Raw genomic sequence first — 16,032 nt, 5'->3', positions numbered from 1 at the left:
GGTTAATAAATACAATTGGTAAGGAATATTTTGTTGCTATATTAAAGTGTCAAATATTAAATTTAAAAAAGGTGTAAAAACAGAATTGCAATCATGACTGAAATTAGTATTTTTAAGTCATTAAAAATTCAACTTATGCCAAATATTCTGAACACAATAAATGCATAATGTCATCTGTTTTTGTAATACAGAAAGTGGCACATTATTAGGTCTGTCAGGATACATTTTATTAGTGGATAAATTGTCCTAAAGATTCCTGTGATAAATGGTAACAGTTTTGGGACAATTATCAAGTAATATAGTGATAGTGGTATAATAATGCAAGTTCCCCTAAAAGACTAATGAACTTTAAGTACATAACACTCTATGTTGTAACTGAAATATATTTTAAACATCCAAAACAAAATCCAGCAAACAAAAACAATATAAATGAAATAAAAACCACACACAACCAAAAGCATTAAAAATAAATTATGAGATATGTAGACCAGATTTCCCTTTAAAAAATAATAATAGAAATTATCAAGCTCAGTTTTAATTTATTATCATGCAATTAACTGATTAATTGCTTATTGCAACAGGCTAACACGTTATCCCTATATTTTGTACTTAAAAGTGCACATCTTAGCATTTTGTTCATGGTATTTAAAGAAAGCCAATGTTTATAGGAAAACAGGCTATGATTTTCAGATGAACATTCAGCTATGTATTTTATTCAAAGAATGTTGATACCAGATTGTTTAAAACAAGTAATTAAAACCCTAAAAATAAAAGAAAGTAATTGATTTTTTTTTACACTACATGACAAATCACAAGCAACCCTACAGTATATGAAATTTCAATATCAGTTTGTCTACCTATTTCACATGTGCAGAATTTGCAAAGACACCAGTCTTCCTGTCTGAGTTCCTGAAAAGACACACAACAGTGTCAGATTTGTGACTGACAGGACGTGAACATAAGCACCACAAACCAGGACCCGGCCCAGCAGAGTATCGCTTCACTGCTTCAGACAAGCTTCAAGGCCCTAGCTGTTATCATGGGAGTCAAACTAATAACCAGCTACTACAGACTAACCTGTTATACTCAAATTAACTGTACAACACAGAAACCTGGGCCACTCAATCAGTGTTGAGCCTTGGTTGCTCATCACATCTGCAGCTGACCATTACAGTCACTGGAAACCCTAATTAGTCACATTCACTGCGGGGGAGAGGAGAGTGGGCCGCTTTCCCCTGATGCCCTGCCTGTTCAGCAAACACGCCATCAGAAGGCTCTTCACACATCAGTGCACTTGAATAGCACAGTCAGCCTGTAAGCATCAACACAGGCCTGGATGTTGACACAGACAGGGAGGAGGCTCTTGCATATGGCTGTGCTTCAAGGCCCTGTTTTAATCAAGGACCTCTGCAGATGAGTCAATGGGCAGTGAGGATGAGCACCGGTAAAGGAAGACCATAAGTTTTGTTGTCACCTGCTGAGGAAGAGTCAGGGTACTCAAAACACCACTTGTGTTTTGGCTCAGGGCCACAGATCTGGTTTCAGAAGCAGCGGCACATGGCAGGTCTGCTGCCAGGAAACGGACCTTGTTTTGAGATCAAAAATTAGTCACTCAAGCAGGTCCTGCAACCTTGTAGTCACATACGTAATTACTACACAAAGAATGTAAGAGTAGAGAAAGTAAAAACAAACACATCTGTGTTCAAAAGTCTATATTTAAATACATCTAAGAGGGTGTGTTCAATTACAATAACATTGAATTTGTAATTAATTTTCAAAGTCAGTTCAAAAATGAAACTTCTACTGCACAGACTCACTACACATGCATACACACTCAAACATACACTCATAAGTATATTGCAAGTATGGCTGCAACTAACAACTTTTTTGTAATCGTTTGTTCTATTACAATTGGCACATTCTATAGGTTTTTTTATTACCGATTTAATCCTTTTTTATACAATATTAGAAATTCATTAAAATATTTGAGTTTTGGGTGAAATCATACCCTCATTACAGACAAACATGTTTTTATTGTTAATGTAAAATTTATTTTTTGCAGTTTTAGCATAAATACTCTTTTGAATATGTTGATTTTCAGCAAATTGCCTGTTAATCAGTTTGTATACTTCAGTTAAAAATTAATCAATTGCTAAATTAGTTGGTTATTTCAATAACTTAATGGTTTCCACCCGTATTGCAAGTACTCATTTCTAGTAATTGTAATGATTATGGCTCACAGACGATGAAAGCCCAAAGTAGCATTTTTCAGAAAGTTTTTATATTATATAAGATTAATAAAATAAGAATTTTTAATATATAAATGTTATAGCAATGTTATGTCCTACAAAATCATGGGAAAGGCTGCTGACATGATTGTCCAGAAGTACCAAGCATGCTTAATGGAAAGCTAAGTGGTAGAAAAAAATGCACAAGGAACAGAAATAACAGGGAAAGAGCCTCCAAACACAAATATCCTAATGAAATGGGCAACAACTGTCACATTGTTCTAGCTAAGCCAGTCATGAACCAGTAATATAATCAGAAGTACCTTGCCAGAGAAAAAGGACTCGACTGTCACTCAATGGCATGATCTATTGTCCTGCAAGTTTTAGATGCATCCCCACTCTAACACAGCTGAATAAAATGATTGAATTAACTCTTCAGCCATCAAGTTTAGCAAAGGCCTGATAAAGAGCCATTCATTTGATTCTGGTGTGTTGAGTCTACATTGCATCTAAAATCTGCAGGACGGTAGATCTCAAGTGCTAGGGTTGCAGACCCTGGTCTAAGATCGTCTTTAGATGAAGGAAAATGTTTCATAAGTAAATTAAGGTCCTGGAGTCTAAAGAACCAGTGGAGGGGCACAGAATCTAAGTTTCTTGAGGTTTATTGTGAACCTGCTGGTGTTGATTCACAATATTATCAAGTCCAAAGTCAGAGAAGCCAGAGTCTACAATGACATTTTAGAGAGCTTTATTCTTCCCTCTGCTGGCAAGCGTTATGGGGATGCTCACGCTGCTAAACATACTAATACCTGGTTTAAGCCCCATTATGGGAGCGCACAAGATGCGTCATAAATGCATCATACCCTCAAATCCATGAATCCGGCCTGCCCTTATACAGGTCACGTGACACGAGGCCACTTGCCAAATCACGGGTGAAACACCTTGAGGTGTTTTGTGAAAGAGGCTATTGATACAGCAAGTCATGCAAAAAAAGCACCGACCAAGTACAGAGTGTATACATTATAATGGATACTTTTCAGTATGCCCACATTTCTGTATCAAAGATCCACATTTTCACTGGTCTTAGGAATTATTCTCATTTGCTGAAATACTAAATTTGGGGTTTTCATCAGAAGTAAACTATAATGTACAGAAATAAATCTTTAAAATTAGGGATATAATCGACCAATATTTATTGTATTATTGATGTCATTTTTTTTTTCTTAAGGGGGGAGCAGTATTTGTTTGATCATGTGACAATGACAGTGCTGCAGCACAGGATTGTGGGGAGTTTAACTGAAGCAGAGAAGGCATGCTTAAGTCAGCAATGTGGTCATTCGTTTTAGTATGTTGAAAGAGTCAGGAAATATATATATATATATATATATATATATATATATATATATATATATATATATATATATACTATTTGCATAATATCGGATTTTTTCCACTTTCTGACTTGAATTAGTGACTCAGCTTAACCTTCCGATGGTTAATTTTTCTTTTTATTGTTTCAATACAAGAACTAAAACAAGTTATTAAAACAGGACCACATGTTGCAGTTTAGGTGTCCTACTGGCATTTGTACAGGAACATGAAATGCCTGCCGCATGTGCTGCTGGTCATGTGTCACTCTGGGGCTGGGAAGCTGCATGGATGCTGCTAAGTTACCAGCCAACTGAGGTCCAAGAACCGCCTGAAGCCTGTTACAGCCGGCTAATGCATTCTCTCCACCTCCCCCTCCACTTGTGTTCTCTCTCTCTCTGTCTCTCGCTCTCTCTCATGCTCTTCCTCCCCATCTCTTTCCCATCCGTTCTTTCCTAAGCTCTCTCCTTTTTCCATGAGCTGCTGCCCTCTCCATCTCCAAACCTTCCCCCTCCCCCGCGTCTCTCAAGTGCTAACCACTCTCCTACAGCAAGCTCTTTCCCTACTGCTTGCACTCACATGCACACGCACTCGCAGAAACTGTGGCAGCAACCACAACAGCGTGCAACCACCCCCACACTCCAGCAAGGCTGTGTGCAAGTGCCTCTGGCTTGCCCTGACCCACATCTTGATATAGCCCTAAGTATGCTTACAGCTAAGTCCTGAAGACACTCCTGCCACTCTTAGCCTAATCAGGCCTGACCTGCTGTCGGCGCACAGGGCAGATAGACAGGCCAGGCTAGACTGACCATTATCATGTTGAAAGCCTTTCAAACTGCTGTAGGAACCGCCTAATATCCACCTTCCCCCACTGCACCACTGATTGCAGGTTTCCAAGCAGAGAGGCACGCATTCTACCTCAGATAGTTAAACATTACACAAATGACTGGTATCTGTGCCATGAAACACAAGATTTAAAAAAAAAAAATTATCTTAAGCCAATACATCTGCTATGTTAGTTAACTGTACATACATGTAAGTTGAGGAAATAGGTTAAAGGGCAGTGAAAATATGATTGGGCCAGTTGGTGATAATCCAGGTGTCAACCTCTGCAGTGTTCGGTCAGCCTAAGGGTTTAATGTCCTCTTACAGTCATTGAAAGTACCAGAAAGACAAGAGAACTGCCATGCTCCCCAACCTGTTGCTACAAATTGCTGGTCAGCTGGCTGAAAGAAAGCTTCAATACTTTTCCCTAAGTAAAACCAAAAATATGGCTCCTTGAAAATGTAGAATTTCTGCATTTACTTTTTTGTTAGCCTGCTTACTACTATCCAAGCAATTCTCTGTTTAACCACTTTTCTTCTCCAGGCAAGTCCACTAATCTTGTTACTGCTTTCTTCCTACAGAAAGTACTAGGGCCGAAATGATTCCTCCAGTGATTTGAGTTCCTCGATTATTAAAATTCTTTGAGGAAAATTTATCTGCCTCGAAGCTTCGTTAAGTTATGTTTTATTATTTAGCGCACCGTGTTCCGGCCGGGTTATTACTTACTTTACCCAGCGCTCTCACTTCCGCCTGAGTTGTTGACGAAAGCTAAGTGTTAGCAGCATAACGTCCAGTTTTCAAGTTCGGCTTGGGAAGATTTTATTGATTGATGATAATGTCCAGGTTTTTGTCATTTTTCAGGGGACCAATAAGCATCCTTAAAATGACTGGCCGATGCCTAGAGTATGGCAGCTTTTCTCCTCCCGGAGCTGCTGCCTGGTGTCTGTTGTTCAGAGCGAACGGCGGGGAAGAGCGCTGCAGGTGTGTTTATACAGGTGAGCGGATATAAACACTGCGGGCTGCACATTAGATAATTAACGTAAGTGTAGCTTTACGGACGAACTGGAAAATGTATTTCATATCATCCCGGTCTCAACAAATGGGTGGTGGGGCTCATCGTGGCGGCACGTAGCTGGTAGATGTTTCTGTGTGTGACGAACAAAGGTGTCAAATCCCGTCGCTAATGTGGAAACAAAAGCTATAAATGTTTGGGCAAGATGAGAGTTAATCTGTTAAACTCACTGAAGATGAATACATAAACCAAAAGCTGGAGTATAGACATTTTTTATAAGCATATTTGTGAGCCTGCCTGTTTATTATTAAATCGAATATAATTTCAGATTTTTGTATAACTTTTCTTCAGGTTAACCTGGAAAGTGAGTCAGGTTAATTTTCTAACCTACAGAAAAGTTATTATTAGCTCAAATGTGAAAAATTGGACTGACATTGATATGCGATAGTAATACTGCTGTTATGTTAGATTTACCAATGTTTTATTTTATATTTTTTTATCTGATTACTCAATTAATCACAAGGATAATCAATAGATTACTCGATTACTAAAATATTCGCTTACAACAGCCCTAAAAAGTACTCTTGGACCATTGTTATGTTTTTTTTCATCCTTTATGTCTTCTTTTAGCTGCTAACTCTGAGTGGGCTTCTGCTGAAGATTACTTCCTGTCAAAACAGAATTGTTACTTTTGATTTTTGCCACTTGGTTGATTAGGAGGACTGCTGCCTAAACAGTGGCTAAGCGTAAATGAATGGGTTTTGTTACACTGATAACTTTTAATAAATTTGACATGCGTATCGAGCAGCTGCCTGTAGGCCAATTTGCTGAGCAGATCACCTGACAAACTAGTTAATATCTTCTTGCTATGCTATATTTCTCAAAAAGAAAAAAAACTACAACGGACAATACTGTCAACAAAAACCATGAACACAACAACTAAAAATTGCAGAAAATTTTGACTTGTGCTGAAATATGCGTATCAAAATCAAAATAAATGTGTCATGTTCTGTTACATACATTATGTTGGCAGCAATAAGACTAAGTGTTGCTTTGATGTTTAAAATAAAAGATAAGATTGTTACACATTTTGTTTTAAATTTGTGGAAATACTTTGAACCCGTGGTATTTCATTAGAGGTTATCAAAACTTTATCTCATACCTGGCCATATCTAGCCAGAGAGAACCACATAACAGCTACGGACAGATCCATAAAAACAAATTTAAAATATTACCTTCTCCTCTTTGCATTCGATAGCTGTTGATTTCCTGTTTTCGTGCCCTTTCTTCTGACTGGAATCAAACCAAGAACAGCTGGATTCGTCCTGCTGCCTGAAAGCGTCCTCCAGCTGGGGGAGCAGATCAGGCAGGAGGTCAGGAGGATCCAGGGCTTCCAAGTCTCCATCCTGCGCCTCTGATGGCATAATATTGTCTCCAAAAGCTTGGTACCCATTAGTGTTAATAACCCCGCAGCTGATCTGCTGCTCAGAGGGTAGGTGGTTTGTCATGCTTGGATAGCAACTCACTGACTCGCCGAACAGCTCTGATGATTTGCAGACTGCCTGGGTTTCTCCAGAACAGTGTAAGGCTCTGAAGGGACACTCGTCTGCCTGGCTAACCGTTGTTCCAGAGTGCAGCTGACTCACGTGTGCTGTGGACTGGAACTGGCATACTGTCCCAGGCAGCCTAGGCACTGTAGTAGTAATTGGTGTAGTAGTGATGGGCCTACATGAAGACTGCTGACTGAGACTGGGTATTTCTGGCTCTCCAGGGTAGGCAGGGAACTCCGCCGCTTGGTAAGCATGAGCTGAATTGACAGAGCATGCAGGCAAGGAGTGTACTGCAGATGATGGATGTATGGGGAATGAAAGGTGAGAGTCCTCGAGTCCTGATCCGGAGAAGGTCGGACCTCCCCTGACCAACTGGTAGCTCCCCTGCTGCTGACGTGTTTGCAAGCAGGCCCCACGCAAAGAGGCATTCTGACGTTCCAAAAAAGGTTTACCTGGAAGACTCCTGGAATGAAACTGGGATTCTCTTACAGGTAGTTGATGCTGAGAATGGTGTATCTGCTGCTGGCTGCTGGACTGACCTCCCTGGAGAAAGGAGAATGTGGGATGCTGCTGTTGCTGCAGGCAAACACTCGCTGTGGTAATCTGTTGATGCTGGTTTAGCAGCTGTTGCTGATGACTGTGCTGTCGTTGGAGCTGTTGTCGCATTCTCTGTTGCTGCTCAGCTTGATGACCAGAACGGTGCTGCTGCTGAGTATGTTGTCTGCCATGAAGTTGCTGGTTGTGCAGTTGCTGATGACAAAGTTGTTGTTGCTGCTGCTGCTGTTGAGATACATGGTGAAACATGTTCCCATTTTGGTCTTGGTTGCCCCACATTGGGCTTCCAGTACTGCAGTACAGCCCGTTGGGTTGAGGTACTTGGCTAATGGTGGCACTATGGTACTGGCCATGTTGCTCAGGACCCACGTCACAACCTGTGGTTAGAGAACCAGAAAATACCTGCCCCAGGGGATTCTCTGCCTTAACGCCAGTATAATGAACCATCGGCTGGTTGTAACTGGGCACAGCTTGTTGGGAAGAGACTGGTGGCATCATTTCTTGATGCTTCCCTGGGCCAAGTACCTCCACTTGAAGGGGTTCAAAACCAGCACTGAGATTGAGCTCATCCACAAGCGAAGGTGCTGAATGGAAACCATCTTCATCTAGCCCATCCAAACCCCCGACAAAGAGGTTGGGATCGTCAAAAAAGTCCATGACTGAAATCAGAGGGCACCTCTGGATCCAAGATGGTCCCAGTGAGTCAGTCTTCACAGTTAGAGCATCTCCATTATGTGGTGTTCCTGTCAAAAAGACAAAAAAAATATTTAAAAGAAGCAATTTCTTTTTGATAAATATTTATTGAAAATGATGGTTCGCGTCAATAATCCATCAGCACTTCTTTTCATATGTGGAGCAAAGCAGCTGGTGTAAACCATTCACCAGCAGGTGCCTCTTCCTGTACCCCCACCCCTTTCACAAAAACACACACCAATATGCACACACAAACACACGCACTCACGTCAACCCCCCACCTATGAAAGGCTTGAAGCTGCCTGCTCTGCTACTGCAGAATGTGTGGGAGGTGCAGACAGCTGATAGAATTTCAGCAGCAAAGGGCAGAGGCTGAAGAGGCCCTCTACGCACATGCATGCAAGTGCTCTGCAACCACAGACCAGCGGAAGATGACAGAAGCTTTCCCAGGTCAGTCATTACGTGCTGACTTGCACTCTGAAGCCCAAACACAGACATATTCCCTTTAAATGTTTAACATGAAGCTTCAAGAATGGCTTTGTTTAAATATATTAAAAGTTTAAATCACATTAAACATAAAAAACTTTTAGTCATATTACAACAGCAACACAGAATTTTTTTCTTTTTAACCAATAAAAACCTAGAAAGTGTGAAATGCATTTGCATTCAGCGCTTTTCACGCAGTTGATCAGTAAAGGCCTCAGAGGTCTGTTAGAGAACAACAACAAACAGCATCATGGAGACCAAGGAACACACAGGAGAGATAGGTGGATGGAGCAAAAACAGGTCAACCAGAGAGGATACAAATACACCCAGAGCTACAGTGAAAACTTATACGTCAAAATATTGATTTGTTAGAATGGACCAGTCAAAGACCAGACCTAAGTCTAATAGAGAACATGTAGAAAACTTGAACATAGGTGTTCATAGGTGTAGATGATCTACTGACAATCAGATTTTGAGCCACTTTGCAAATAAAATAGGGAATCAAAATTTCACTCTCTAGATGTGTGAAGCGGGTGGAAATATAAACAATACGCTACAAAATTAGTGGTAGCCTTCTTGTAAAAATGACAGGCCTTTTTTGTACTTCATTGAAAAAAGACATCCATGATGCACAGAAGGCATAAATCGCTAATGAAAGTAAATTTTTTGTTTGTTTTTGTGGAAGAGTAGGTCTGTTTGCTAATGGTTTTATTTGTACTATCAGTTACCAAACAGGTGGTGTGTCACCAGCTCAAAAGATACAGATGCAAAAATGTTCAGTTCCAGTTAGAGGTTTACACTAATCCTGAACATGAATGTCAATAATTTTAGCTTTTATTGATTTACTTTAACCGTTCTTTTTACAGGGTTAAACAATGCATTGTTATTTAAAAAAACAAAAACAACCTTACATACATATCCACAAATTTTGAGACACGTTCCTTAACAGATTTTAAAGAAACCATATGCTTTTCAGGATGAAAATTTGACCTCTAATAACAGTAATGGTAGACATTATTTAAACTGGGTTGTGGATTAAGCATAGACAACAATTTGTCAACAGAATTGGGGTGTGGAACATTTCAGAAGCTCTTTATCCATTTTAGAAGGAGTGTCAGTGTGTTCGGGATCATCATCCTGTTGGAACTCCTAACTCCAAGAAGAATTTGGAGGTATTCCTTCTAATTTTTTCATTCATGTTTTGCAATGCACGTGTAGTGCCACTGGTTGCAGAACAAAGCCTCACCAAGCTGGTGCCACCGACAAGCTTTACAGTTAGTTCAGTGTGGTTAGGTTTGAAAATCTCACCTCAGGTCCTCCAAGCACACTTCTTGTTATTGTGGCTAAACATCTAAATCTTTGCCTTGCCTTAACTGTAAAACTTACTACAGAACGTATTTAGTACAAACTTGTGAAGTGTTTGTTTTGGAGCAGGCAAGTCGTTCAAGGTCAACACCCTTTCTGTCCACGTTGATGTACAACTCACTTTCATGTAGACACCAACACCAGCGCTTAACCAGTTTATAATGGGCTTCAGTCCTTGCTGGTTACTGGCTTAGTCTTCAATATTCTGATCATTATTATTGCTTTATCCAAGAGTGGCAGTTTGGGTTAGATGGGGCATTTTGGGTTAGATGGATAAATTTGGAAATAATGGGTTGTTCAACAAAAAAATTATTTCAACCAAACTTGCATTGTTCACCAATCTAGTTTGCAGACTATGCTTCAAAGCTAGGTGTGTGCCAGGAAACCTATCAATTTAGTTGAAAATTTATCATAAATATTCGGCCAAGATTATGCCAGAAACATAATAATAATGACAAGATGAATGTAAATGGGGTGCAAGGAAGCTTAAAGAAATATTATTGAGTGTCATGTATAAATTCAATTCCATTTGAACCAAAGAGGGGAAAAAAATCCACAAAAAATTGTATGAGCACATTTAAGTAACTTTCTTCTGGAAATCACTAAAGTTATGTGTTTTAGAAAAAGAGCAGTATAAATTCAAAATTAAAGTCCAATATCAATGATAATTAATTTCTATAATGACTATATGTAAAACCTTTGAATGAAACTATACATAAACATTTTAAAATGTATAGTTATCTAGCTGTAAAATCAGATTAAAAAAACATCACAGATATCTCAGGCTGAGTCTTTTTCTTACTATGCTAGACACTGTCAACAGTATTATCCTTTTTGTATTATGTATTTCTATATTTCAAAGCCTGGATGGAAAGAGATTAGGGATCAAAAGATTAAGGAGATGCAGTCTGCTTTCTAAAGAAGATAAAGAACAAACTTAGTCGGATATTGGTTGGATAAATGTCACAGTCCTGTGACGCTGAAGCACTTAAAGATTTCCTCTGAAATATAAGAGCAAAGTACCACATTGCTTTTGTAAATTAACAATTACTAAAAAGCAAATATTTCACTGAAGAAAATATGTTTCTCCTTCAGTATAAATTTGAACTACAGTGTTAAATAGAGAATAGATATAAATCTGGATTGACATGTCAAAAGGTTGAAATAAAATCAGAATTTTAAAAGAAAACTGCAATCAGTCTTTGAAATATCACAGGATAATTAATCAGAACTCAATTTGACCTACTGCTAGAGAGCATGCCCCTGACTAGATTAATGGAAAGTAGTTCTTGCCTTCTAGGAAGTTTGTTTCCTGTTCAAATAAATAAACAAAACTGCAAATCTCTAATTTGTTCAGTCAGTAGCTCATCATATACAAAGCATTTTTCATTTATTAAAAAAAATAAACATCCCCAAAGTTTAAAAATTTTAATAATTTGCATGGTCAACATTAACCTTAACTTTATCTTTGTTAGAGAAATGTACTTTAGGTCTAGTGGTCCACTCAGATTTTTAAAAAAACATTTTAGATCTGAGTAGAAACCAAATATACATTTAGGGACATGAGTAAGTCTTAAAATAAATATGTTTCCTTTCAAAGCGGAGTGTCACACAAACAGGCTCAACGTCACATTCACCTTCGACTACAGACTGGCAGCAAACATGAAGTCATGTTTGGTTTTGGCAGTACTTCAGATTTTATTTTCACACAATTTTCTTCTTGCAAAGCAACAAAGCAACAATCCAAGTATGTTTGTGATCAGAGTAACAATAAGAATGAAATGCTAAGTCCCCCGTAACATTTTGATAAGGTTTTATGATTTATCTGGAGCTGTTCACTTTCAAAAACAGCAGACACAAGCTAGCCACTGCCTCAGTGTTTTGCCATCTGTGAGTAGCTTAAAGGTTCATTTTCTTTTGCTAATGTACTTAAATAATGATGGGAAAAAAGATTCATGTGCATTGATCATTTGTGATGACACTTCTGGGTTTGTCCCAAAACAACAATCAATAGAGATTCAATATGTGTGCCCTTTTGACCGCAACCCTATTAATTAGCACTAGCAAAATAGATTATCCCACATTGGAAAGTATTTCCAGATAATTTTTTTAAAATATATTTTGGTCAGTCTTTCAAGCATCATCAATGACATTCTAATAAAAAAGTCCATGAGGGAGAGAAAACAGCTTAAGATAGATTTATCAAACAATATCTAGTATGAAGATTTGCCCAATCTCATACACTTGTGAAGATTCAATTTGATCAAAAAGACACAGATAAAGAGAGAAATAAGAAAAAAATACAAATATGAAAAAGGCACAGCACCGTGCAAAAGTATTCATACTTCTTGACCTTTTTATCATTTTGGCATGTACTGTGAACCATTACGATTATAGAGTTCTATAATAAAGCAGTCAATAGTGGACAATTGCCATAATAAAGGAACGCTATGCTCTACTCTGAAGACCATCAACTAAATTTAGTGAAACCAGCTGTCTTGAGTAGTTATGTAATTAGTAGAACAGACTCCACCTGTGTGTAATTTACTTTCTGTACAAATGCAGCTGTTCAGTGAAGGCTTCATAAGCTTGTTAGATAACATTAGTGAACAAACAGCATCATGAAGGTCAAGAAACAAAGCAGACATCTCAGGGATAAAGTTTGGGAGGATTTCTAAAACAATATGCCAAGCTCTGAATTTTTAAGAGCATTTTTTGATGTGGCAGGACTGCCAGGCTGTCAAAAATCCAGCCTGCAGTTTGAAAACATGTGGAAGAAGGTCAGACAGAAACTGACCTTTTTGTTTATATGCCCAATGTCATGACTGGTGGAAAACTAATGCTGCACGTCGCCTTAAAACCGTGTCTGCCACAGGAGCTTCAATGATTTCTCAAACATGAATGAAGAATCAAAGCAACAATCCAAGTATGTTTTTCATGAGGTAACAACATTTTAACATGAGACAGAGCTAAAAAAATATGGATTTTATATAATTATCCCATTTTTAACCAGGGATGCACATCAAACCAAATGTTTTGTGAACCAAATAACTGTTCACAGTACATTTACATAAGAACTGCCAGATATTGCCAGGTCTGCAATAAATGTTAGCTAAATCTTTAAAGAGAATGCATTCAAGCTCTTTATTGCTGATGTATGAGGCGACGCTTCTCGTTTAAAGCAGCATATGTTTTAAAAGGTAAAGTGGTGGTGAGGTTATAAAGTCATTAAAGTACAAGTAGTAAGTTTCAATGTCAAAACAGCAGATTTCAACCAGAATCAACTTTTCAGTAAAACCTTGTTGAAATGGCAATTATAAGTTGAAATTAGAATTTATTTTACAAGAACTGGAAAAACTGATTATCTGGAGTTCAGCATTCGCTATGAAACCAAATCGGAAAGAAACTTTAGTTAGCACAACATTCACCAATATTATCAAATATGCCATTAGTATGATTGTGCCCTAGTTCGAATCAAACCATATTTATGTGGTAAGGCTCAGTCAGACTGTGGGGCAAGATTCAAATTGTTTCTGTCAATTTATTTTAACTGAGTTTGAGCCATTTTGAGAGAAGATAATGGGCAAAAAATCTATTTTTATATGTTCAAAGCCAGGAGACAAACCTCAAAAGACCTGCAGTAGTTAAAGTTAGTCCTACAAAGAAGTGGTGTGTGGTTCTAGTCTGACAAAAAAAGGGGGGAAACCTTCAAATGGCATGAAAACTTTTGTAAGGTATAACTTTGATTAGTTGTCTTTGCTCCAGGAAGATTCTGGGAGGGTATTTTCCTAATTAATAATTACAAACAAAACGGCAAAATGAATAGGACAAACTATCATGGCATGTCACAAACTGTACCTAAAAGTGTTCATGTTTTCATTAAACCCAGCCAAACGAATAAAGGTAAATCTCTAGAATAACAATGTAACACACTAATGTCATGTTGCCCATGTACTCAACAGACTAAAACTAATATGTCCACTCATTACTGAATTAAACGCCTCCCAGCTGGCTTCAGACACAGACTCTGTTCCTCCTTGTGGGTTTCCAGCTGTTTCCTTCATAATCATGACGTCCACGCAAGTGCAGTTCGTGCAGCACATCAACAGAAATTTGACCCCTTAAAAACTGGGCCCTGAAACAGCAAATAAACCTAAAGGACTACAATGGCAACTTCCGCGCAAGTCAATCCGTTTAAACTGCGACTTTGGGAATATAATCCTGGGATTAACGTGTGCAGAGCTGGCCATTTAAAAAATAAAATAAAATAAACAGAAGAATTGCTGCTCCAGAAAGTAAGGTTTAATTTAGAAACTTTTGTACCCCTATGCAAAAGTAGCAACAAGTCCTATTTGGTAACCTCCTTTAAAATTATTTATTTTCAGCTACATCGAAACAAACCAGACCTGCACTCTGGGGTGAGCAGCATCCATTTGAAATTCCTGCAGAAATGGCTCCAGCCCCTGCGAGCTCGCTGTCTGATGAGCCAATGAAGCGGCAATGTGTTGCGCTACTTTTAAAGCACAACCGAGCAAAAAGGACACGCGATGCACGTGGGATATTGGCTTTAAACAATGTAAACTCTCAGCCTCGAGCTGTCCGGAGGGGGGCGTCGCACGTGGTCAAACCTTCACTTTGGATTCAAAAGGTGTCGTGACGTTTTTCCACGGAGGACATGGTGGAGGAGGGGGAGAGAGGAGGTGCTGGTGGAGGCCGAAGATGGATGGAGAGGTCGTCCGTGATGGTGCCCGAGATAATAACTAGTTCGACTTTCGTTTCCATTGAATTGTTAAGAAACTATCGACGTTTTAATCCTGCTTGCATTTACATAACGTTCACATTCTGACTCAACCCGGTTGGTCGCTGTCAGTTCAGGACCACCACCAGAACCACCAAGACAGAAGAACTACTTTAAAGGCGTATTTTTGGTTACCGGACAAACTCTTTAAGTGAGGCTTGTTTATTCGAGTTAGTCTGAAGGGAAACTTTTAAGTTTCGGCTGCTCGACGGTGTCGTGTCTAGCAGAAGGGTACACGCTCAGATAGGCGGTGTGTCATCAGACAGCTGAGCCGACCCTCACCAACTGACTGTCCGATATTTGACAGCTCCGAGCCTGAATGAAACAGAACCGTTCGAGTCCAAATTCAGCCTGCCACAAGAATGAAAAACAGGTGTTATTTCTTACCTGGAAGTAACCCCTAAAGCGCAACTCCAGGCGTCAATGTTGGCAGAGTGTTATCGGGCGAAGTTGGAGCTGTGTTGTTAGTTGTACTCCTGCTGGCGACCACGGCGCAGCGGCTCTGGTGCTGCTGACGTGACGGCGATAACAGCGCATTTGCATATTAGTGACTCTCTCTGTGATTGGACAGGCTGCAATCTGCTAAAGTAACCCAGTTTAAAGTAAAATATAGCTCCGATTTCCTGCGTATGTGTACCTAGGCGGACTGTGCGCCCTCGGCTGTCCCTCTGAGATCGGCTGATTAAATCATGTTATCAGCTGGATAGTCACTGTGTTGACAGAGTGCATAAGATGGCCGCGTCTACGCCACAGCCAATCCGGAGAGGTTTTACTTTCGCACATGGACCAGAGTGGCTTCTAAATGCGAACGTGACAGAAGTGAAACCCACGATCCTCACTGTGGGTACATGCTGACCTCTAGTGGTGTTCACATGAATATTGACAATAAACACACGGCAGTGTATATAAAAATGGATGTCAAAAATGCTACATCTTAAAAAGCACACTGAAAGTTTATCACATATTTCAGCTGGATTTTTTTTGTGATCTTTGATCAATCACTTATATTAATTTTGAAACAGAAGCAAAATCACACGATAAAAATCCAAAAGGTCTTCTGACCTCCCTCAATAGGGTTTGCAAAGGTTCTTTACATGAAATAATAAAAGAAAAGCCTGCCCAGTGCATAATTCTGCTATCATGTTGAGAGAA

General features: G+C 39.1%; 1 protein-coding gene across 5 annotated transcripts in view; it reads right to left on the bottom strand.

Annotated features, from left to right (window-relative positions):
• The window catches only part of chd9 (chromodomain helicase DNA binding protein 9), an 87,764-nt gene extending 72,213 nt beyond the window's left edge, over positions 1-15,551 (bottom strand). For all 5 annotated transcript variants that reach the window (XM_032561336.1, XM_032561337.1, XM_032561339.1 and 2 more), the window contains exons 1-2: positions 15,268-15,551; positions 6,669-8,281 (exon numbers count right to left, since the gene is read on the bottom strand). In XM_032561336.1, coding sequence (XP_032417227.1) covers positions 6,669-8,195 — 1,527 coding nt within the window. In that variant the 5' untranslated portion in view covers positions 8,196-8,281; positions 15,268-15,551. The remainder of the gene's footprint in view (positions 1-6,668; positions 8,282-15,267) is intronic.
• Positions 15,552-16,032: the final 481 nt, after the last annotated feature.

This window comes from Xiphophorus hellerii, chromosome 4 (assembly GCF_003331165.1).
Source record: "Xiphophorus hellerii strain 12219 chromosome 4, Xiphophorus_hellerii-4.1, whole genome shotgun sequence".
Lineage (NCBI taxonomy): Eukaryota > Metazoa > Chordata > Actinopteri > Cyprinodontiformes > Poeciliidae > Xiphophorus > Xiphophorus hellerii.
Note: the sequence above shows the minus strand (reverse complement) of the source record. Positions and strands in the feature narration are given on the sequence as shown.